This window comes from Coffea eugenioides, chromosome 1 (genome assembly GCF_003713205.1).
Source record: "Coffea eugenioides isolate CCC68of chromosome 1, Ceug_1.0, whole genome shotgun sequence".
NCBI lineage: Eukaryota > Viridiplantae > Streptophyta > Magnoliopsida > Gentianales > Rubiaceae > Coffea > Coffea eugenioides.
Genome location: NC_040035.1, coordinates 45,426,724 through 45,450,934, shown reverse-complemented (window position 1 = coordinate 45,450,934; position 24,211 = coordinate 45,426,724). Strand labels below are relative to the sequence as shown.

The 24,211-nt window shown below is 36.9% G+C and overlaps 3 protein-coding genes and 1 long non-coding RNA gene across 4 annotated transcripts; 1 reads left to right on the top strand and 3 right to left on the bottom strand.

Moving 5' to 3' along the window:
- Positions 1–3,618: 3,618 nt before the first annotated feature.
- On the top strand, positions 3,619–4,477 carry LOC113781318. Its single transcript, XR_003469580.1, has 2 exons — positions 3,619–3,993; positions 4,209–4,477. It is a non-coding gene; the product is annotated as an uncharacterized LOC113781318 (long non-coding RNA).
- Positions 4,478–5,549: 1,072 nt separating this feature from the next.
- Positions 5,550–7,749, bottom strand: LOC113764484 (stress response protein NST1). The gene is made up of 3 exons (XM_027308401.1): positions 7,503–7,749; positions 6,377–6,474; positions 5,550–6,118 (listed from the first exon to the last, which is right to left on the bottom strand). Exons 1-3 carry the CDS (start codon positions 7,684–7,686, stop codon positions 5,828–5,830), a joined length of 573 nt encoding a protein of 190 aa, XP_027164202.1. The 5' UTR covers positions 7,687–7,749; the 3' UTR covers positions 5,550–5,827.
- A 3,037-nt stretch (positions 7,750–10,786) lies between these two features.
- LOC113750024 (bidirectional sugar transporter SWEET14-like) lies at positions 10,787–12,678 on the bottom strand. Its single transcript, XM_027293934.1, has 6 exons — positions 12,570–12,678; positions 12,409–12,445; positions 12,045–12,255; positions 11,741–11,902; positions 11,481–11,600; positions 10,787–11,337 (listed from the first exon to the last, which is right to left on the bottom strand). The coding sequence occupies exons 1-6, from the start codon at positions 12,616–12,618 to the stop codon at positions 11,113–11,115; spliced, it is 804 nt and encodes a 267-aa protein (XP_027149735.1). The 5' UTR covers positions 12,619–12,678; the 3' UTR covers positions 10,787–11,112.
- Positions 12,679–18,263: 5,585 nt separating this feature from the next.
- Positions 18,264–21,740, bottom strand: LOC113761652 (zinc finger protein CONSTANS-LIKE 13). Its single transcript, XM_027304731.1, has 4 exons — positions 20,765–21,740; positions 20,245–20,457; positions 19,434–19,711; positions 18,264–18,887 (listed from the first exon to the last, which is right to left on the bottom strand). Exons 1-4 carry the CDS (start codon positions 21,383–21,385, stop codon positions 18,797–18,799), a joined length of 1,203 nt encoding a protein of 400 aa, XP_027160532.1. The 5' UTR covers positions 21,386–21,740; the 3' UTR covers positions 18,264–18,796.
- Positions 21,741–24,211: the final 2,471 nt, after the last annotated feature.

Sequence of the window (24,211 nt, the reverse complement as noted above, 5' to 3'; positions counted from 1 at the left end):
AGAAATAATAGAGAGTAATTTCTGAGAAATTTCGGGGCACCGTCAAACAAGCAATGTTTGATTCATGGGTCAATTTCAGAAACCTCCTTGAGGTTTTCCCTAATCACATCTGGCACCCCTTAACTTTGAGAAATTACACTTACCACTCTTGGCAAAATGAGGTGACATGCTGTCCCAATCAGTAGAGGAGAAATTACGATGCTATCCCCTGTTATTAAGTAATTCTTGCACAGGAAAATGCTGCAAAAATAATTTTTTTTGAGGGTATATTAATTGAAAATTGAAAGAACAAGATTGCTATCATTTTTGGCACACAATTTGAGTGCCATTTTTGGTGTATATAAGCCTGATGGTGGGCTTTCTTAGCTAATCCCACCTGAGCATATAGTTGCCGATGAAGAGGTGGTGATAGTTAGACAAAAATCAGTCATATGATGAAAGACAATTAACAAATGCAATTGAATGCCAAAGAGGCTGGGGTGCTCTTGAGGTTGTGGATTTTCAGCTTCAACTCCACTAAAGTAGATAAAAATCAGTTTCGCCTTCCACTTATACATAAAAAGAAAAAAAGTATGAGCTTTTTAATTTCTACAGTTTTTGTTTGTTGATATTAAGGAAAATGGTGAAGATCTTAGCTAATATATAGTATGCATGTTAACAAAATTTAGATGCAATGATGTTTTGTAGTCCATAGATGATGGTAATCAAACGAATATTTATAAAACTACAAAAATAGCTAAAGGATTGGGGTCTAATCATGTTCATCCTTACTAATATTGAGTAGCATTGGTACTTAGTCTAGGCATGAGAAATACTTGACTGTATATTTGGAGCTATGCAGTCAAGAGTCTAGTCATGTTGTACTCGGATTTCATCAAATTGATTTTGTAATATGAATAAAAAATGTAGAGAACAATTAATATTTGATTGATGCATCAGTTGTTGCAATTTGCCCAAAGAAAATTGATGGTGAATGATATTGGTATCTTGTCTCCAAGTTATTTTATACAGCTTAAGCACCCAACGGTCCTCTACAGTAGCATAGTTAAGAAATTTCTTGTGCTTATTGCACTTACACCCATTTAGCTTCAAAAATAATATCACAAAATAGCTTTGTTTTTATTTTCATCTTGTAAATTCAAAAGTCATCTTCCTAGCAGGGTAAAAGTGAAACAAAAAATAGTCTCTCTCCTATAAATAATTTTTAAATACTATTCTCACACAAAAGGGTTGACAATGTGATGAAAGTTGTCATTCTAAGGGTGGTAGGTGTGATTTCTGAAAGTTGGAAGGTTCTAGGTGTGATCGGAGAAAACCTCAGGAGAGGTTTCTGAAATTAACCCTTGATTCATCTTTCTCTAAATTTGGAGGGAGGCCCCCGTTGCAGCATCGCCGGACGACATTGACTTGGAGTTGGAGAAACACATTAATTACTACTGACTCTGCTCCTTGTTTTAGTCCTCTTAGTATTCGACTAATTTAACAACAATAAAACACACACACACACACACACTTCGTCTAACATGCTCTCTAGGGGTTAATACCTGATGGGTATATTTTGTCTATTGGGTTATGTTAATATCAGAGGCCCATGTTCGATGGTAGTTTATACAGTACCGTCTGCATCTATTTGACTATGCTTTTCTTTCTATTTTTTTTGTCTTTCGTTCTTCCTTCCTTCTTTTTTTGACTAATGCTCTTTCGTTCTGGTTTCACATCCCTTCGGTCCTCAAATTGACTAGGACAGTGAAGTTCCAATTTCTCAAACTCCGTTTATGAATTAGAGGGGCCAGCATTTAGGGCAGGGTTCTAGAATTGTACCACAAAATTGACATTTCTCCGTTGAAAAGAAAGGAGCGAAGGAGCCAAGAACTTAGGTAGGGATGGCAATGGAGCGGGGTTGGGGTGGGGAACCCCTCCCCCATCCCCCGCCCCGCGGCCTACAAACTCCCCATCCCCCGTCCCCCGCTTCTCCCGCCCCGTCCTCGTCCCGCCCTGCTTCCCTTGCGGGTGTCCCCACGGGACTAATAAAAAATTGTTATATAATTTTATTATGGTTAAATTTTAGCAAATAATCAAGTACTAAAATATCAACACATTATTAAATTATTATTCATTGTAATTTTACAATTGAAACTTATAAAAACAATCAAATAAAAATTATTTGAATACAATCCAACATGATGAAATAAATATAACTAAAGTAGTCAAGTTTTCACTTTTGGCACAAATACAATCACTAATTCATTATTGTACTTGTGCTTTTTTTAAGAAAAAAATGTATTGTATTAAGTGTAATTAGGGATTTAGTATAAATGTATTAGTAAATTTAGTATAGCCAATTAATAATTTGTATTAGTACACATATATAATTATTAGTATAATTAATAATATCAATTATATTATATATACTAATAGACATTATATAATACATATAACTAATAATATCATTATCATAAGTTTGTAACTAATTAAATTATATATTATATATATAATTATATACATATTTATTTTATATATTTATTTTTTTAAAGCGGGTGGCGGGGCGGGGATACACTCCCCCGCCCCCCGCCCCGTTTCTAAGCGGGGGGGGGGGAAATTCCCCCCTTCCACGCCCCACCCCCCGCCCCAACCCCCTCCCCATTAGCCCCCCGCGGGGTGGGTGACCGCCATCCCTAAACTTAGGAGCTTGTTGAATAAGTTAGGCTGACCAAACAGTGAATGGGATGATTTTACAAACCTCCCCTATGGGATGATCACTTAGCATCTTCATAATTTCAAAAATTTTTGTTACCTCCCCTTGATTGCCATCTGTTGTAATATTGTCACCCCTTGTGCGTTAAAAATTTCATAAAAGAGGAGAGATGACAATTTACTTTGGTTTGTACCTTTTTGTTGTCCTTTATATAAATATTAGAGCAGCAATTAAGACCAAAATAAACTTAATATGCAAAATATAAATTAGGAGAGATGCAAGTGCAATAAAGAGAAGTTCCGGCGAATGAGTAGTTTTATAATTGCGTAATGATGACTAGTATTCCAACTCGAATTATAAAGACAATAAGACACCAAAATAAGAAACACAAGTTTAGCAACGATATGATCAACTCAAACAGGAAATTAATAGAATATATTGTAACAAATGATAACAAATTCTAACATTGGAACGTACTCTTATAATTCATCAACATCACTTAATATAAGAATTGATATTATGATTATAATAGAATGGCGACAATTAGGAATTCAAAAAGTGAAAGAAATTCAAGTAGGCTACATTTACTTCTAATATCCATTTGATGTACTTCTCATTTGTTACGAATAGTAGTGTTAGAAATTCTCTACTTTTTGCTAATTTCAGGGGAAAAAAAAGTTCTCATTATAAATGATAGTTTTGCTAATTGTTGGTCCTAATTTTTTTTAAACTTTTGCAATTTTTAGTTAATCAATTAGGGGTTTTAGTCAATTTATCACCCATGATAAAGACATCTTGTATTGTTAATTTGACAAGAAAAGTAAGAGAGATTTTTAAAACTACGGGGTGTTAAGTGATATTAAGGCAGGCCTCAAGCGAGGTACACGAAAATTAGAATGCGAGAGACGCCTATTTAAGCCCGGGAGGACCGGTAGCTGATCACCTCTTTGTTACGAAAAACATTTTTCGCGTCCACCGAACCACTGCTATAGTACACTTCTCTCTATCTCTACTCTATACAATTCAAATTCAGAGGCACAAAGCAGCCAGCAGGAAAGACAGAGACGCTGCTATAGTGCAGTTTGTGTGGTAATATACTATATCATTCTTCAGGCTGAATGGGGAAAATAGTATGTACGGAGCTTAGTGGAGGAGGCGATGGAGTTGATCTGATGGGCCTTCTCCTGGCGTTTGCAATTGCTCTAGTGCTCATGTTAATATGCGCCGCACAACCACCAGCTCGTCGGAGACTCGTGGCAGTCTATCCAGCCTATCATTAATGACCTGTTAATAAAAATGTAAGAGCCATTCAATCATTGTAGAGACTACAGTATTTCTTTTCCTCTTGACCTCTCTCTTCTTCAATTCTCTCTTCTTTTTAAGGCTTCCTTTTCAAGGAGGGAAGACCGCTTCATAGCCTCCTCCCTTTCAAGTTTCAACAAGGAGGGAGATTTTGTTTTATTTTATTTTTCTAATAAAGTCCCTTAATAAATTTTTTCCTTCCGTCTTACAGGTGGGGTGGGTTCTGCCTCTGTTCAGTCATTTTTCCCCGCCTTCTCCCTTGCGTCTTACAGGTGGTACTTTGGCATATCTTTTCCAGTGTTATGATTAATGTAGTTGTCGTATTGTAGGTGGCAAAGATTGTTGTACGATCATATGCATCTGCAAATCTACCCTTTAGCACCGTGTCATCTAGTGGAGGTTCTGTTTTTCGTTTTTGGTTTTGGATGAAAATTTTGGCTGCATGCTTATCTATCAATCCGGCATCTCATCAGTTAACTATTCTATTGTCCTGTGGATGATAAGCTTTGCTCTGCGGGCAACAGGTTCAATTTTCCCAACTGATTCGTCCATTTCATGCAAATCAATTCTTTCTAGGGTCGTATACGAACATGGGCTCTCTCATTTTGATGCAAAAGTAGAACTATTACTCGGTTCATCACTTTATTTGGATTGGGGCAATTGGACCTGTGCGGAGTAAGAATCAACTTTTACCCTCAGAAATTGGATGAGGGGCAGCAACAATACCGGGGAGAATCATAAGCAGAGAGAGAGAGAGATCGCTAGAGGATTAGATTTACTGAGGAAAGGAAAGGTCATAAAAAAAAAAAAGAGCAGGGTGGTTTTGCAGGATTTGATTCGACCACACAGATGACTTTTCTTCTGTAAGGTTGTCTGTCAGGCAGAGCCAATTTGAGTGGGATGTAGCGTTAGACCAATGCTTTCCTAGGAAATTAATGAAAAATAAGGGGGGAAAAAAAACGAGCCAGGGTTTAGCCTCTGACAACATAAGATAAGTAAGTGCACACGTGCACCATGCGTGCGGTATTAGCAATCACTTGATAAACAGTAGTGTTGGACGAATGACACCTAACTCTCATTAATTGGCGCTAAATGAGCGGTGATACTGATATGACATAACCACTCAATACTTTCTAGGGTAGAGAAGAATTACTGTCCAAATTGTTCAGGCTAATATCACAGGTTAATCAACTTACATTGTTGGATGATTTGTAAAATTTGAACGGGAATCTTGATTTATGAGTTTAGGTGAGAAACCCTTAATCTCAAATTCGCCATTCCAAACAAAAAAAAAAAAATTTTTTGGGGGCAAATGTATCATTTGCTCCTTTCCTTTCTCCTCCCGTTCTTACTGATACAAATGCATGACGAAATCCACCAGCTAGAGTGATGAACTCTCCAACTTGGCGTTAGATTTTAACCTAATTCGGGATCTCTTAGCAAAGGGCTTCCAGTATCAATTCTCGACTCCTTAACATGTACAACAGCACTGGACATTTTCGTTCAGTAAAGCTTCAAGATATCATGAAAACCAGATTATAAGACAAAAGACTAGGTCAAAAGCCTCAATTCAGACAGCATGTACGAGATATTCAACTATTGGAATGTCTACACATAAATAAAATTACAATGAATCAGATGCAGCATTGTTTCGCTTATAAATCCCAATCTATATTCCATAAGTGGGTAGACCCTAACCAGGTACTAAGATAAGCATGCTCCCATATGATCAACACAATACAGCATTCAGAAAAATGAAAACCTTGGACTTCGTTTTCTTAGCTGAGGTCATTTGTGTCCGGACATTTCTGCAGGGAACAGCTACAAAACCTAACTCGTTGAACCTTGGATCATTTGTAAAAGATGTTCAATTCTATGCTTCATCACAGGTTGGCCTGACTTTGTTTTCTTGAACATCTTCTTCTTCAAAGATTTTCTTCTGGCTTCAGCCCTCTGCCTTTCTTTCTTCTTTGCCTGGATAGAGGCTTCCCTCTCTAGTCTGGCTTTCTCTGCCTCTTGACGCTTCTCTTCATACAAATCTCTGAGACTCTTAGCACTGTTCTTTTTCCTTTTCTTAATATTGTGGTCCAAGTCAGTAGCTTCCTCAGTCTCATTTCTTTCCTGCATTAACAGTTGGAACTATAATATGAACCTAGATGGCAAATGGCTACCTACAAAACATGAACAAATCTAACTTTCAGTATGACTTATTATGATAGCCATTCAGGTATGATATGTGCAAAGCGATCATGTATGAGAAGCAACAACTGGCCAGTTTCAGGCTTAACCATCTTTGGATTAGACATTACCGTAACATCAATCAAGAAGAAAAAGCAGGCAATGTAGCTAAGCAAAACCAAGTAGTAATGGAATTCAAACCTCCAAATGCCTAGCAGTCATCTGCTGTTCATGCTGCCCTAGCGATCTCTTAAACTTACGAACATATTTAGCATTCTTATAGAACTCCCTTTGCTTCTCTGGAAAACATAAGCAACACAAGCTTATCACTATAGAGGAAATCCTACCAAATGAAACTTGCATTGAAACACAATAAGGGAAACAAAATCCAAAAGGCAATCCATACCCTAACCACATCCCACATCAAATTTCACCATTGACGAGAAAGATTAGGATTACATAGCGATTGTGTAAGTTAATAATCTAGGTGATGGCCAGTCTTAGAGAACGTGGCCAGTAATAAAGGACATCCACAGCATCGCCAAAACATATTGGCTCTGTTCATATTCACTAAGGTACAGATTAAGTATTTCCGTGAGATTTTAATTAGATCAGGGTTTTACCTAAAAATGGGTATCTAGTTTGCAGTTTTGACATGTGCATACAAGGCTAAAACCATTCGCTGTTGATACCAATATGCAACAACAACAGCTTATATCGCCTTTTGTAACATCTATTAACCAAATTTTACTAGGTTTTGATAACTCTCCAACCATGACCCATCACACACCGCCCAACCAGTCAAATAAGAACGACGATCTGAACAAGATTCGAGTTCAGATTAGCAGATACAAGTCGGTAATCATAAGAATGATTGCGCTATCAGAAGGCATGACTCTGGTGTATTTTGATCCAGGCATTGAACTTGAACAATAAGAAAGGCACCGTAATTGGCTAATATGTTAAAATGAAAATAAGCCTACTTCACTAAGATCCAATGCAGTATATCTAAGAGCAATAAATCAACTCATGCTATTAGGAGGTGCAACTTAAGGCGGCGTGACCATTGATAAGTCCTAGACAATCCATTCCTTCAACGATGAGAAGTGACGAGGTGCTATCTGAATGTACGTTCCTATTCAACTACGTAACAGCCAGTAACAATAATCCATGTAGCCTGTGAATCAAAATTAGAGCCAATTTTACTCTCTCTCTTCTTTTTTTTAAAAATTTTTTTTAAAAAAGGAGGAGCCAGAGAATTACACGAATTGGATTTGAGCAAATCCCTAAGCAAAAAAGCGAAATAGGTGAAAGCAGACGAACATACTGATGAGAGCGGGATTATAGTGGTTAGTCCTGGCGAATGCTTGGAGAGACAGCCCTCTCCCGCCCAATCTCTGCATATTCCTCTCCTTCGAAGATTGGCCTTTCAATCTTTGTTGGTCGCTCTTATTACCCCCAACCCCAACTCCATCGTCGCTTGCGCCTCCAGCTCCAGTATTTTTCTTCATCCTGCACTCCAGCTGTAGCAGTAAATTAGGGATTTCTGCAAATTAGAGTACTTAATATCAAGTCGGCGGTGGGACAGGGTGGGGGCTTCAGATTTCGACCTGTCGCTGATTTTTAAACTTTTTTTTTTAATTTCTTTGATGTAGCAGTAAGTCTAGAACCCAAGCCCACTACCCTTTTACTTTTTTGGTTCGGCTTCTGTTTTGTTTTGTGAAGAAACCCACTACTTTTTTTCCCCCCATTCTGAAGAGGCCCACTACTCTAACTCTTGCGGCCCAAATACGTCACCCAACCTGGTTTTCTCTGAACCATGGGATGATAGGAATAATTAAATAAAGGTGGGTTTCTGTATGCAATTTCTTCTTCTTCTTCTTTTTCGGTAACCACTCTGGAAAGTTTAAAATCCCGAGAAAAAGAAAAAGAAAGAAAAATTTCCAAAACTTTCTCTTCATTTACATTATAAATACGTTTTCTAGTCCATTTTTTTAAATATTTTCAATTACTTTTTTATATCATATATATCAAATTACAAAAAGTATTATAGTAATTATTTCAAATAATACACTATCCAAACATACTTACACCATTTCCACGTATACATGTAAGAGTTACATAGGCGGCCTTTTTTTTGTTTCATAAATTTTTTGAATGGGCTGCACACATGCCTTTATTTTATAAGTTTAATTTTGGTTACAATGAATATATGGTTAATTTTATTTTTCACCCTTCAACTATATGTGGATATTCATTTTGATCCCTAAACTCTAAATTGGGACATTTTATTTCCTAAACTATACTGCAGACTGCAGTTCTCAATTTCATTCTTAAACTCCTTTCTTCCCTCTGATTTTTTGGGATATTGTTTAATTTTTTTTTTTTTTTGTTTGGTTTGCTACTCATTTGACTAGCACTCTATTAGTTTTCGGGATTTCACCAACAATTGTCCTTAATTGGGACTGCTTTTATATAGTTTAGGGACTAAAGAGTGTCTCAATTTATAATTTAAACACCAAAGTGAGAATTGAAATATATTTAAGCGTGTAAAATGGAATTAACCCTTGGTATATTTTCGTTTGATATAACGTCGTCTTTCTTTAATTTATTCACTTAAATTGCCTTTGATTATAGGTGTTCAAATCAAGATTATTAACTCACAAAAATCAAATAATTATATGTTATTCAAGTCAACAAGTATTAGCAACAAATTGAGTTTTTTTTTTTTTTTTTCTAGCAAGAGGAAGAAGGGATTTAAAAAGCAAGGAGGGGGAAAAGGAGACCTTCGACGAAAGAGGTCTAAATCCTAAAACCTCAATCTTAGCCATAAACCTTAAAAGTATCCATCAAATCAACTATTATCATCAATCAACTTAAAAAACCACCCTAACATACGGTTTGTTCCAATCTCCTTCTCCCAGAGCGTAGCAGACAAGGCGATTGCATTCTTCAAGAAAATTTTTTTTTTTTTTTTTTTTTGGGTTTGGGTGGGGCAAAACATGGTCGAGTTTAGTGGCGTCTTTCCTTGAGCCAGGGAATGAGGATTCAAATTGCATGGAACTTATAATTATTAACCGCTTAGCCACTCTTGGTGGACCTCTGCAAAATTCCCTTTTGCCCTTTTTGCCAAATACCCATACCTTGAACGTGATGTCTCAAGGCATCTTCGGTTATTACTTGACAGAAAAGATGATTGAGTGATCAAGTTTCCATTCTTAATTTGTGGGATAAGGTAAAAGAGTACGAGTAACGTACCTTTGGCAAACCAATCATCGTGTTTGTTTGTTGTCCCAAATTTACGCACTTGTAAAAGAGTTCGTTAAGGACACAACTTAGCTTCCCAAACTCACAAACTTCTGATAGAGTTCGCTGGGGGATGAAGTTTGGATATTTTCGGCATAAAATATCCTGAGGATCCTTGACATGGAGTTTGGCGTGACTAGTAATCTAATTTCTTACCGTTATCACACCTCTCCAAAGACGGAAAAGGAATGTTCGTTCGTGGTGAGTGAATTTATTAATTTAATTAAAAAAGAATGCATCTACACGATGATTAATAGGAGCAGCCACTGGGATGATTTGTGTACTTAAGCACGTACCATAATCGTGTGTGTGCTTGTGCTTGTGCTTGTGTGTGTGTGTCTATATATATATATATATATATATATATATGCTCCACTTTTGGAAAGTTGCTGATTTGGTTATTTTAATTTTCTGCCGAATGGACGTATTTAATATTTGTTTTTTTTTATTCTTTTTCTATTTTTTTTGGTAACATGTAATTCCTTTCCTTTTTCATTTCCTTATTTATAAGGACTTTTAACCAATTTATTAGTTTCTGCCTATGTACGTTTGTATTTATTGTGTCTTATTAAATCTCTTTTTTTTTTAGTGTAAGTGGCAGAGCTTAAATGCGGGATCTCTCATTTACACTCTTTTCTCCTAAACCATCTCTTCCCCTTATCAAATCTTTTTATTAATCAACTTATAGTTTTTTTTTATTTATCTCCAATCACATTTTTTATTTTTTTATTTGGCTTGATTATATACTTTTTAAATTTTTTTGGCAAGTAGGAGGTCTTAAACGGAGGACCTACTATTATAATTCCTCTCTCCTTACCACCCAACTCAACCCTCCCTTATAATTAATCAATTATAAATTTGTAAAATTCTAATTAATTTCCATCCATTCTCCAACATTAAAAAAAAATGAAAAGATATGTCTAATTTGAAATCAGTTACCCATTTTTGAGAATCATGATCACATGCTACTTATATGGATATCTTTTTTTGTTCTTTTTCCTTTAAGTGATTTTTCCTATTAGTTTATTTTCTTTACATTTTTTTAAAAAAGTAATCCAATAGTGATATGCTCTGTAATATATTTACTTTTCTCATACGATACTTAATTTATCACCATCGAGATAAGATTTGGTGAGAACTAATCAGTTTATTGTATCATGCAAAAGTAATTATTTTTATATCATTTAGTTTCATTGTTTGTCTTATATTTAGTATTTTAAATAACTAGTTATATAGAAAATGGTGACGGGAAGGAAATCTGATGCATAATCAGCCTCCACATATATGATATATCTAACTCGCAGTTACAGGACTGGAAGTCCATAGTTAGAGAAGTTGGATCCATCCTGGAATAGTAATATGCTAATTGACAGAAGAACGCCCGTCCCCGATGCACGTAGCCGGTTAGAGCTTTGGACGCCTTTCTCCAAACTGCTAGGCCCTCATGATTGATCATCATCATCATCATCATCGATCTTCTTCTTCTATGCATGAGTGTGTGGTTTCTTTTACTAATTAGTTAATCATTCATTTACTCCTTCGTACTGAAAAAGAAAAATGGAGAGAAAGAGAGCACGCTCCGAGCATCACTTGATTTGTCTTGAAACTCAGGTATCGCTGAAGGTGTAGTTTTACGCGATGGCTTGATCTGTAGATGGATGATCAATGACGGGTTTTGCACAAGCAGTGTCGTAATCCGCGGGTGGCGTCTCCAGTACTGCTCCAACTTCCATGACTGTCACCGCTATTTCCTTCACATAAGCTTCCGGAAGAACCAAGCCGTTGTCCCTCTCTCGGTATATTGCATACAATACCATTTGCGCGGTTCCAAATGCAAAGCCTAAGATGTTGGGAGCCTGTTGCTCGCCAATTTCAACGGAAGAAACCGTGACTTCACTTGAAATTAAAAGAGGAGAGCATAAAATATGTATGCAGAGTATCACGTTTCAGGAATCTCAATGACTATTAATTCAGTTCATCAGATAATAGATCAACTTACAGCGATGTAATAATCCTTGATCAGAAAGCCGTAGAAGAACCACATCACAGCGCAGAGCGTGAGGAAGAAAGACAAGGAAAAGGGCATGAATTCGACGCTCCTCGTTCTTATAACTTTCATCTGCAGTTACCATGTGTTAATTGGTAGTAGTACGAAATTAGCAGTGCAACTCCTGTATATCCTAATATTTGAAAAACGTAGTAGAAGATGCATCAGTGGTGGTAGTATTGGACTAGCATATATTAGCTAGTGACAGGTACCATGATGCTAAGAGGAGCAGCAAAAACGCAGACTGAGAAGACGGAGCAGATCCATCCCACAAGCGCAACTCGGCGATGGCCTTGGGAGAGAAGGAACGTGGAAGCCACGATTAAAGCATAAGCCCCTACGTTGAATATCACCAGCAGCTTCGCGGTGCGCATCTGCATAACGTACGTAAATTCGATACTATGCCTGAGCAAATTAATGGGGAGGAAATCTCTAGCTAAGATGGATGATGCGGATATGAGCATAAATAATTGACATTTCATACAGAGAAGGAAAACGAGAGCTGGAGAGCACAACCTTGGCATCTTTGGTTGCATATATCATGAAGAGTACGAGGTAGATGGTCTCTATGGCGCAGCCACCACCGTTAATGGTCACCAGAATGATCTCATTCTTTTTGAGATAAGCGTAGTATAGATACAGCATCGCGCTGAACAGTGCTACCGAGTAGGGTACCGCCTGGAATCCTTGAGTTGATTTCTTCTTATAAATCCTGTAAAACGTAGGCCTGAAACCCAAAATCTTGGATTGATTACTAGTAGTATATATGTATATATATTTTTTTTAAAAGAAAAAGGACCAAAACAAAAGATTTAAAACCACAATCTGGTAAGTCATGTAAATTAAGCTAGCAACAGGGTGCACAAGAATGATCACTTACAACGGTGCCAAGTAGACCAAGAACGACACTACGTTGCCTGATACACACAATAACAAAAAGAGAGAAAAGTGTGGTTCAGAATTCCCATAGCAAATAGATAGAGAGCGTAGATCGATATGAGCAGCAGCGGAAATTGGAGGTTAATTGGGAGAGATACGTACCAAGAATGCCGAAGGCAGCAGCCAGCTGAGAAGTAGAGAAGGTAGCCATTCTTGGCCAGTGACAGTTGCAGGGGCCGGCACCTGCGCGTGGAGGTGAAGAGAGGAAGGAAGGGCCTTAGTTAATTTTTGATTTTTGGAAGGGACTTCTTCGATCACTTAGGCAGGCTACGCTTATATACTAGTGCAGGAATCAGAGTTACCAGGATTCAGTCAGTATTAATAACTTATAAGGGGAGCGTTGAGGTGTGAGTTGCGTCAGTGAGTCGATTGGTTAGTTGAAAAAACCCAAATTCCCAACTCAGTCATCGTCAAGCCAGAAGGCATCTGTGTTGGATTTTTACCTCAAATAGTAAGTTAGTCTGGGGAGAATTCCCAGCATCGTTAGTTCTACATGCCATCTTAGTCTCAGTCTTTTGTGTTGTGTGAGGGATGTACGTGGATACAAGAAATACTAGTGATTATTAAGCCAACGTGGTATGGTATTTTTTTTTTTTTTTCCGACGACAACAGTTGTATAACCTATTCTATCCTAATTTACAGGAAGATGGAGTCTAAAGAGACTTGTGTATAGAGATTAATAGGCATGCAAATCTGACTAGATCAAGAGAATGTTATGATACCCCTTAAATTTTTTGGTATAAAATTTGAACTCCTTTCCTACAGTCGAAGAAGCGACTTAACTTAAGTCCCTCCTTGCTGGCGACTAATGTAGCATGGTACTAGCTACTAGCTAGTAATTATATGTCCTCCATTTTTTGCTAAAATGCATGAATGTTTCGGAGTCCTGTCGTGTGTAACACGTACCTAGCTAGCAGTAGCGGCCCGATCCTCTTCAACATAACCATTAATTTCTTGAAGCCCGTAATGTTATTTTTGGGAGAATGCACATTGCATGTGAGACAGCACTGCACCTGCAGGGGATCATCGTCACTCATCAGTTACATACTTAACGTTTCGTTAAACGGATCACCGCTCCCCGCTCTGCCCTGATGACAGCTGACTGCGGCTCCCTAAGCAGAGTACTAAATACTAGTACTACTAATGAAATGATTGTTAAACGGAGCTTTCCATCTTACCTGCTGACGCTGGCTTTGCCATGCTTTGCTTTTTGTGCTTTTTAAACGGAGCTTTGAAGCCAATTAATGTACTGGTACTATTCTTGCACTCCGTTACGAACTACTCATCCCGTATATTCGTTATACCATCATCAAATCCTGAACTTTTTTTCTCATTAATTAGAAGCGAGATAAAAAAAAAAAGGAAAAAAATGTACCTTATAATGAATAATGAAAGTTTGATTTTTAGTACAGTACTATTTTAGAGAAAGTACTTGGGGTGATTTGAGTCATCTAATAGCTGTAACTTACAACTACTAATATTGAGATTTCTCGAGATTTAGAAGTTTTGAATTATACTACTTCAAAGTAACTTCTTCTAACTCTGAAGAAACTGGAATGAATAGAACAAAAAAGCGCTATCAAAGATTATACTCTCATTTTTTTTATAACTGACGTTTAAGGTTTTGCACACCAATTAAGAAAAGTTTTTCATTGTTTAAATCTGTACACTACTTTTCTTTTATACCCTCATTAATTGTCCAATTCACCCATATTTTCTCTCACTAGAGTACTACTGCGAGAAAAGAAGAAAGAATACGGAGGGGCAGATAATTACTAGGGTTATTACAAAGAGAGAAGCAATAATTATTAGGAGTAGTAATTAAGAACCCTGTATTGAAAAAGAGAGATAAAAGGGTAAAATTGTGAAAAAATAATTAATACTGTATGGGGATAATAAAACGACAGATAAAAGTACACTAGAGTAAATTTTTTAAACGTCAGTTATAAAAAAAGGGAGGAAGTATATAGTTACACGAATTGGATTTAAGAAAAGGGTCGAGAGCTTTGATTGTTGTCAATTGTTTCAACAACGTTAAATGGATCTCTCGTTGAGATATTTGTTACCAAAAAAAATATATATCATCCTGTTGATCAATTATTGCAGGTTTTCCTCAAATATAGAGGTGACAATTTGTCCCAAGTCCCAATGGATTACCCATACCCACGGGGACTTTGGGCGGAATGGGTACTAAAATTTGACAGTAGTCTGATTATTTTTCTTCAGGCAGTCGGAAATGAGTAATGATGAACCTAATGATGCGATGCGATGCGACGACGGCAAACACAGCATGTGTACCCTTTGAATAGTGCGTGATGCAGAACGCCACAAACATTAAAATGTACTACTACTTAACAAATATTCACTAAACATTATTGTCATATATATATATTCACTAAACATTATTGTCATATATATATATATATATGTTGCTCACGTATACTCCTCTTTTTTTTTTTTCTCTTCTTAAATTTATTTATAAAAAGCGTCCAAAGATATATATGCCGACCCATCATTGATGCATTTAAGGTATATATATATATATATTCGGGATCAGATAAAATTTGATTTGGTCTCTAAACATCTGTTTAGGCGACCTAACTAGTAGATATCATTCAACGCTGAAACAGCCAGAGTTAATCTTGATCTCTACCACCACTGGACACTGGACAATGGACACTGGACAATGGACAGGAGCGCCGCTTGAAAATTTTCCAATTACTACAACTTGCGAGCATTTATGTTTGCAAACATGCACTGGAAGAAAAGGGAATGTTTGCAAAAGCATCAAAGAATATCGCCAAGTTCAAGAGTACGTTTGACCCTAAAAAGATAGAGTAATTACCACGCTGGCTAAGATACAAAAAAAAAAAAAAAAGGAGATTCATCCCTGCAGATTTAGGAATTAATCGTACTTGACCAGAATATGTATGTACACTACTGCAGAGAATGCTTGCTTGAAACTTGAACTAACTCGATGACAGCTGCAACTAATGATTGACAGACATGTGTGATGTCATGAATTGAGTGATGGTAGCAATTGAGGATAAAAGAAAAAAAGAGTAGTATGAAAGTGTACAACGTTTTGTGACTTGTTTAATTAATAGTGTGCTGAGCAGCCTGATATAAAATATAATAGCAGGTTGGCCTTTGGCTCGATCTTTTCCTTCCGCCAAGGTGATCACTTTTTTGCTGTCTTTGTGTGGCTTTTGTTCAATCAGTTAAGGTGGTGACCTGTTTTTGCACCCTTCCATTTCGTCGCATGTCTGTTCTGTTGGACCAGTTCTCTTTTCTGAAAGTGAAACCGCTTGAGGTCGAGGCCAAATGAAATTAAATCATGGATGATCTGAAACCCTATTTACGCATGCAAATCATGGGGTTCCAAGCTGCTTTTGCTCGCTTCAAAGCGCGACGAAATCTCCCACGTACATTTAACTCTTTTGTGGGCTCTCCTAACATCTCTCCTCGTCTTACATAAAATCCATATTTTCCCAAGAAATTTAAATACTACTACGACGCATTGTTCTTCTGCAACCACTTATAATAAGCGTTTCTCGTTTTTAACATTACTCGTCACGTACTACAATGAATCATGGTACTCCCTCTGTCGCATTTTGATAGTCCTAGTTTTTTTTTCACACAGTTTAAGAAAAAGTAGTTAACTTTATTAGAAAAACAAATTTAGATTGCTATTTTCCTAAAATACCCTTACATTAAATAAAGTTGGCTTTTCATATATCGAATAATGTTTTGGAAAATCTAAATGCATTAAATGGGATAGATTATATTCACCCCTAATAATCTATATTAAATAAGGTAGTTTATAGCTAGTAATAACAATTTATATTAAATAAGGTATATTAGAGAAATTAAAAGACAGCTACATTCTTTAATTTGAAAAGGGACTATAATTTGGGACAGACGAAAGAAGAAATGTTGTGAATATGAATGCTTTGTAGTTTGCACACACCCAAAAACATACACTTGAAAAGTTTATGCCATATCATATTTTATTTTTTTAATTTGGCGTATCGTGAAATATTTACTCCTAAGTTAAATGTTTTTCACCCATTAGAATTGAATATGGCAAACACGATTCAAAGTCGCGATCGCAATTGTCGTCGTAGCCCGAACCGTTCCACATCGATTGTCACATATCCATCGCGATCTAGGTGATACGCAAATTTTGAAATATTTAATTTTTTAAAAATTGTGAATAATACAAAAAATATGATAAACAAAAAAATAAAAAAATTAGCGAAAATAATAAAAAATCGAGTTGACTCGGAACGATTCGACCGTTTCTATCCGTCTTGGAGATGTCTCGGCCGAATTCTCGATGACTGGGTCGAGTTCTCAACGATGAATTATCTTGGAGTCATTTCATTCCGATATAGTATTGGAGAATTTTGTTCCGGTGACAACTCTGCCGAGTCTTTGAACCATGGAATGCAAAAGTGAGAAGGATTTTCCAAGAAGACTGAAAGAGTAGAGACTCTCATGCATTTATTACTTTGTGATTGTTGATCAGTTTATTGAGCTTTATGATAGCATTACAAGGTGGAATGAACTTGTTACAGCCTCATCACTAAAGTTTCCAAAATACTCCTATTTAATGGGTTAATTAGGAGGCACATTTGCGTTATGTGGTGATGCCATCGCGGAAGTCCTTAATTGGAACTGCAACATAAGTTAACCGATCAAATTAGTGAGGAATAAAAATTAGAGGCAAAATCAGCACTAGTAAAAAAAAAAGTTTAGGGATGAAATTCATCATTTTCCCCTTTATAGGAAAATGGAAAATCTCATACATTGTAACGCATTTTTAGGAATTAGCATTGTAGCAACTCCATTTGTTAGACTTGCTTTGCCACCTGATTAGTAGCGCGTGTAACTTGTTCCGGTGTTGATTAGAAATTAAATTATAGTACGTTGTTACATTACATAATAATACATATAGGCAAGTTCCTAACTTAAAGCCTTCTGATTATACACATTTTCCCCTTGTCTTCTTTGGATCTTGGGGATTGCGTGTGGTTCTCGCCGCTACAATCAATCGTTTGATTGGCCAATTCACCAATAGCATCCAGACAACCGAGTTTTTATTGCATCATAAATGCTATTGAATTCAATTGCTGTTTTATTTTATTTTTTTTTAAGTACCTTTATACATCATATATGCTAATTACGTCACAAACAAATGTTATATTACCATTCCAAAAATATTTTCTAAGTAACCTTGCACTCAAAGTCTAAACACTCTCGTTGTTATTTCGGGTGAGCGGAAAACGATTATTCCGTACAGGTGTGGGTTGGGCCATCTAGAAGAATATTGATGGCAAGCAAGCCCGTTCCGTTTTCGACTTGGAGTCACAAAATTGGATTCCTGGCTTCCAGATCCCGTATCCCAGCAAATTTTTTACGAGCACTATTGGGAAAACCGTGTCACAAATGCAATAGGCAAACTTTTCCCAAACTGTTCTGACTTTTTTTTCTGCACGAAAGAAATACTACGGCTTGTTGTGATTGAATCACTTAGAATTCTACTCTCTTTTTTTTTTTTCTATTTTTTTGCTTATTATTTGACAAGAAATAATATGATATTTTATTCTTATTAGATTAATAAAAAATTCAAATTTATTTACTTAACATTCACTAAAAGTTGAATTTAAATGTATAATTATTTTAAAATGAATATAAATAGATGAATCGAATCAATCCAATGCGCACCAAATAAATGGATTTAATTCCATTCAAAATTAATGGACGAGTTTGGACAGATTATCAATATACAAGTTTAGACGGATCAATATATTGATACCTTTGATCTAATACTAGCAAAATGATAGTACAATTAATCAAGATAGTGCCAGGAGTTCGAGAAGCTTTTAGAACTGACTTTTGACCGCAAGAGCTGGAAGCCCATATCCGCTGTTGGAGGAAAATTTTTTTACGTCTTCTACATGCTGTGCTTTGGCATCAGATTTATCCATATACACACAGGGAACAACTACATATATTTGCCAATTCACAAACTCTGCTGGTGAAAAACCCACATTTCAACTAAGAAGCCTAAACTATACATATGGAGTACAACATTTGGCTTTACGAACTACTACCAAAATTAACTTCAAAGGCTATCAAGTTGCCTTTAGACTGAAAGTGAAGCAGGAGATATATTAGTTCGTTTACAACTAGAACACCTGCTTCTAAGGTAGCAGCAGTTCAGTGATCCATCTCATCAAACATCCTTTGGAGCAATGGCTACTTTCAGTTCAAAACTTCGAAGTGTTGTCCTACCTAAAATCACAGAGGTGAACAGAGGCACCTCAGCGAGCCATCTTGGCAAAACGTCCCCTAATTCTTGTCCGACTTTCTGCACGAACTTTCCGCGTTTCATACCTGATGTGCTTGTCAAACCTGTTTGTTTTATAGATCTCTCAGTCAAAAACTTATAAATCAACAGAGTATGCATGTGATACATCTAACCAGTACCAGATGCTTGATCTCGACAATCACAATTAAGGGCTCAACTTACACGCAACTACCCACATATAAGTAGGTCAGCCATGGCTAAAATTGTATTGGAGATAGATATTTCATTTATGGTTACATGTTCAGTTAAAGATACACTGAATCAATTTGCAGCTGCTTTGTCCCCTATATAGATTGCAAATCAACAAACAACTTGCTTCAAAAAGAGTTCTTCGACGCAATTAATCAATACATACTATGTGAATCATACTTTCAGCAGCATGTCAAGGCTGTAACGATGTGATGCATTAAAGCAAAAGTTTTCCACTTTGAGATATTTTAAGCTTTTCAAACATGGTGAAACAGGGATTCTCGCATGTTAATAAGAGGATTTGCAAGTAAAAGTGGCACAATTTTCCCTTACTGGCAACATGTAAACACAACAATAATGTCCTGAGTCCTAACATCACCTTATGATGGATTAGGAGGTACCTTCTAGTTTTCTTTTTCTCCCTATACCGTGAAATTGCTGAGCCTCTCTCCTGGCTGTTTAACTCACGAATAGCAGGTCTAGGAAGGGTTTGGAGGGTTTCAGCTGCCGGAGGATGCATTTGCTCTTCGTGACTGCCTCTTAGGGGCCCTGGGCTGTCACCAACACCTGAATCTTTGTCAGGAACTATATGGTTCAGCTCAATATTTTCACCTAATAAGGCAGAAATGTCCGGAACTTCATCCTCAACTTTTTCACTGCCCCACTGAAATGCGCTGGCCTGCAGGTACCCAACACGATCACTTGCTTGTCTTTCGTTCCATATATATATATATATATATATATATATTTTTTTTTTTTGGGTTAGTTTTGTTTCCTCTTATTTTCCGAGAGTAATGTTTTCTACCTTCCCTTTGCTTAAAATAACACAAGGAAAAAGCAACAAAGCACATTATAGGTTCAGAAGATCTTTCTATTATGAGCGGTACCATCTAGAACAAATTAAATACAGTTTCAACTACCTGAAATGCGCCAAGATCCAAATTTGTTTGACAATGGAAAACGTTAAACAGTTCAGCTTATACTGTCGAAGTGAAGATGGCAGCTCTAAATTCTAGTAGCATTTTTTCGAAGTTGTTAGTGTTATTACTATTTGAAGATTTGAAGTTAAGATCGCCTAACATCTCCTAGTATGGAGATCCTGTTTTTAACTGGCTATGCAGATGAACCGATTTGAAATAACCAAACGTGTCTGAATCTAGCCTTGATCAAATAAATCAGCCCATGAATAACTAGATATAAAAGAAGCATCACCTCATATGAAGAACCTAACACTGGCTCAGAATTGTGATCGAGGCTTTCATCCTTCTGCCCAAACTGGAGGTTTTGCTCGGGTACCGGGAGTTGAAATCCTACAAGGGGTTCAACATCCGCTTGGCCGCAATTGATGTTAGGTTCTAACTTTGACATTTGGCGTAGCTGGGAAAGCATTTCCTCTCTGTGTTGTCCACATGTAGCATTTCGATTCTAATTCAAGACACAAGTGCCCAAAGTTTGTTACAATTCCACGGAAAACATTTCTCATTTTCCAGTATTGTACAAGAGAATGAATAGATAGTTATTAATGTGCCTTAACATTAATCTGTGAAGTATGAATAGACCCAATGCTTGGGAAATAAAAACAAAAGCTTAAAAATGGACATGGAAAGCCCAACATATCTGCAGAACGTATGGAAAGACCAACAGAATAGCAGCATGAGAGAACACATGACATCATAGGCCCAAAAAGATTCCCACCACCAAAAAAAAAAAAGAAAAAAAAAGGGAAACATACCTTAGGCAGGGGAGGAACCCCCATAGCCTGTAAACTACGTCCAGAAGAAGAATCATTGGACATAATCAAATCATCAAGACTGACGATCGAAGGCGTCTCCCAAACCAACAGATCCGACAGCTCATAAACACTTTCAGCATCATCAACATCATGACGACTGGAATTGGTATTACTAGCTTCTTTGAGAGCAGCAGAAGCAGGAGCATCAGAAAGCAAAAGGGATTTCTTCCCAAGCTCTTCAAACCCAAGGATCCCCAATAGTTCAGTCACAGAGGGGCAGCCACAGAATCCCTCAAGAGGCCTGCGATCATGTACAGCTGAGAAAGAAGAATAGGTATGGGTGTCCCAATCGCAGTTCTGGCAGAGTACAGAGGAGTGAGTAGAGCAGAAAATGGTGGCGGGAGTGGAATCACAGGCGTCGCAGAGCAGGCAGCGAGTGTGCTTAGTGAAGAGCGGGTTAGTGGAATGGACTTGACGGTCGCATGCCAAACAGAGCTTAGCAGAGTCGGCTCTGCAGTAGACAAGAGCCGCGGCATCTCCGCAGAAGTCACACACCCGCCGTCCAACCACCCCACCATCTGATTCCAGCTCCTCCGGCTTTTGACTCTTCATCAAAACCATCCCGTGCGGCTTTTTCTCTTTTCTTCTTCTTCTTTTTTGGTGTTTTTATCTCAGCCAGTAATTCAATTCTTGTAGCATATCGGGACTAATAAATTAGCTTGTTGAAGAAGTTTCAGGATAGACTAGGTGAGCAATTCTAAGTAAGTAGAACCAGAGGGAAAGAAGAGACAGCCACCCCTGATTCCTGAACTAGAATGACTCTGAACCTTATCACTTTGGTTCGGCTTTTGTAGTCCTTAGTTGTAGCTGTAGTCGTATCATGTGCAAGTGAAGAGTGAAGACCACCAAGCAGCAAGGATCCACGAATTTGGGGGAGGCTGCGTCGAATTTTGAGGTACTTTTCCAGATTTAAGATTTGGCCGCTGGACTAGAGTCTAGCATATATATATTTATATATATATATATATATTTTTTTTTTCCTCTTGATAATTTCTTTTCTACGTCCACTCTTCCTTTACATTAGACATACTAGAGGGAAGGGGATAAATCTAATTGAGTTAAAAGGAAATTCAGAGAGGATTGAACTCGGATAGACTAGACGGGTGTGCTGATAAAATTTTTTAAAAAATTCTAAAAAGAATATAAGTTAAGAAATTTAATCCGTTGGGAATGAAATGAGTCTCTCCCTGCTGGAAATTTGTTTGGCTGTTAACACGCACTTTGTTTGGAGTTCAATTGAATTTATATACCCTTCGAAAATTGAATTGGGACATTAAGATTAAGTCAAGTTTCTTATGCAATCCGCAACGAAAATCTAGCTCGCAAGAAACTATACTAAAAACGAGCAAGCTAATGATACATTTGGCATCCAACTTTTCTAATACTTTCCTAAAATAAGAAATGATGGCTATATTTAGATAATAATTTTTTTTAAAAAAAATTATCACCTATATCATAAATATATATATATTTTTTATATCATATACTTCATATCAAAAAAAATATTAAAATAATTATTTGAAATAATACTCTATATGTTGCGGTGCGCGTGCCTCAACTAAATTGAAAGGCCGTTGCTTCTTTTTCACGAAAAGAAAAGCCCGAAAAAAAAAAAAAGGTTAAAAAGCGCATCACGGAACAGATTGGGCGGGCCTCACTGCCAGGATGTCGACAGAGCACTATGTGCCACGTGTCCAGGCTTCCGGAGAAGTAGCAGTAGTACTATCTGAGGTATACATTTATTTACTAAATTAACCCAATCAAAGGTTGCGTCAGCGCTGACGACGACATCCAAATACTCTACTAATATCTGAGTAGAGTACCAGTAGAGGCCGGACCTAAGAAGAGGAATTTGCATCCAAAATAGTTAAAAGGGAACACAATTATACTGAGGTAAAAGAAAGGGTATGTCTAACGGATGTTTATAGGGTATTAATTACAATATATTTTAGGTATCATATTTTTTAAAATATAAAATTAATTAGAGAAAGTAAATAATTATTAATAAATGATAAGCAAAATTAAATAAAAATATATATAAATAATTGTTAGTGTGTATGTGTATATATATAATATGTTACGTGGATGTTAAATGTATGTTAACTATTAAGTGTTCTATGATCTATCATCCGGCAGAAAAACCCTAAAAAGAAAAGCATTGGTCATGTTTGACAACTAACAATTTCAAACCATAAACGTGTACCAATATGACACGTGGCGTCATCATATCCGGTCACATTTCCATCTGCCAGAATCAGAAGTATATACGCGGCGCAATTTTGCCTGCAAAATCAGCAGTTGGTTTTTCTAGGGAAGAATTTTGGATTTGATTTGATGTTGAGAAACTCACGACCTAATGGTAGTTTTTATTAATCCGAAGTAGAATGAGAGATTCCAGAACACTACTAGTACTGTTGCCAATTATTTTAGTGATTCTGAAATTACAAAAAATGTCCAGAAAACGTATGTTTTCTCCTCTTTGTATCCTTCCCTCTTTCTATTTGTATTTCTCTTGATCAAAGAATTAGGTAGCCAAAAAAAAAAAAAAAAAAGGAATAGTTCATTATCTATGCAGACCATGCATTGCGTCGATCAAATAAGCAAATCTGTAGGAGTTGAGCATTCATTGCAATGCAGGCAGCTGATTTTGAGATCCAAGACTGACGGGCACGGGAAGAACACCGTCTACAGTGTTAGGTGCAGGGGCACGAGGACGTTGTTGGCTAAAGGTCCACCCCTGAATAAATCAATACGGACCAACCAGCCCTCGTGTCCCCGGCTATTGAATTCAATTCAAAAAAGGCAACATCGCTTTATTAACTGTGGCTGCCGCCTTTGACGGTTTCGTCAATATACAACTGTTATCATTATAATAATAAAAAACAACAATTATAAAACTAGGGGATGATTGGGGAGAGAATTTGTTACAGCGGATCAGTAGCCATGAATGAAAAAGGAACTAAATCCGTCATTGAACTCTAAGTTAAAGGGTTCGAACCCCACTTGCTTTGAAACAAATTCCAAGGACATGGCTGGCTCCTTTCTTGTGTAACATGGGCTCGAACAGATTTTCTATGTTTTTATTTTAACACATTTTTAATTTGCTAAATTAGGACACTCCTTCATTCTTGCTAACACATTTTTAATAAAGATGAGGCGTCATCCTTGTTGGGTAATTACACACTAATCTAGAGAGACCGTCTCAATCAATTGCAAAGATACGCATTTAAGATTAGTCCCTACGTCGGTCTAAACAGAATGCTAATCTAAATTCTCAAATTAAAGATGATCAGATCATTTCCCCGCATCCCACAAAGTTCACATGATGCAATTCTTAAAACAAACGGTGGCTTATTCCAAATCCCTTTTGGTTATAAATTTAAACTC

Coding starts and splice junctions, on each gene's coding strand:
- LOC113764484 (XM_027308401.1), bottom strand. CDS start 7,686: ATGAAGAAAAATACTGGAGCTGGAGGCGCAAGCGACGATGGAGTTGGG. Junction 6,475..7,502: donor CTATAATCCCGCTCTCATCA/GTATGTTCGTCT, acceptor TATGTTTTCCAG/AGAAGCAAAGGGAGTTCTAT. Junction 6,119..6,376: donor TGACTGCTAGGCATTTGGAG/GTTTGAATTCCA, acceptor CTGTTAATGCAG/GAAAGAAATGAGACTGAGGA.
- LOC113750024 (XM_027293934.1), bottom strand. CDS start 12,618: ATGGCTACCTTCTCTACTTCTCAGCTGGCTGCTGCCTTCGGCATTCTT. Junction 12,256..12,408: donor TTGGTCTACTTGGCACCGTT/GTAAGTGATCAT, acceptor TTTGGGTTTCAG/GCCTACGTTTTACAGGATTT. Junction 11,601..11,740: donor CTGCTCCTCTTAGCATCATG/GTACCTGTCACT, acceptor TGGTAACTGCAG/ATGAAAGTTATAAGAACGAG.
- LOC113761652 (XM_027304731.1), bottom strand. CDS start 21,385: ATGGTTTTGATGAAGAGTCAAAAGCCGGAGGAGCTGGAATCAGATGGT. Junction 20,458..20,764: donor GGGTTCCTCCCCTGCCTAAG/GTATGTTTCCCT, acceptor GTCTTGAATTAG/AATCGAAATGCTACATGTGG. Junction 19,712..20,244: donor TGTTAGGTTCTTCATATGAG/GTGATGCTTCTT, acceptor GGGTACCTGCAG/GCCAGCGCATTTCAGTGGGG.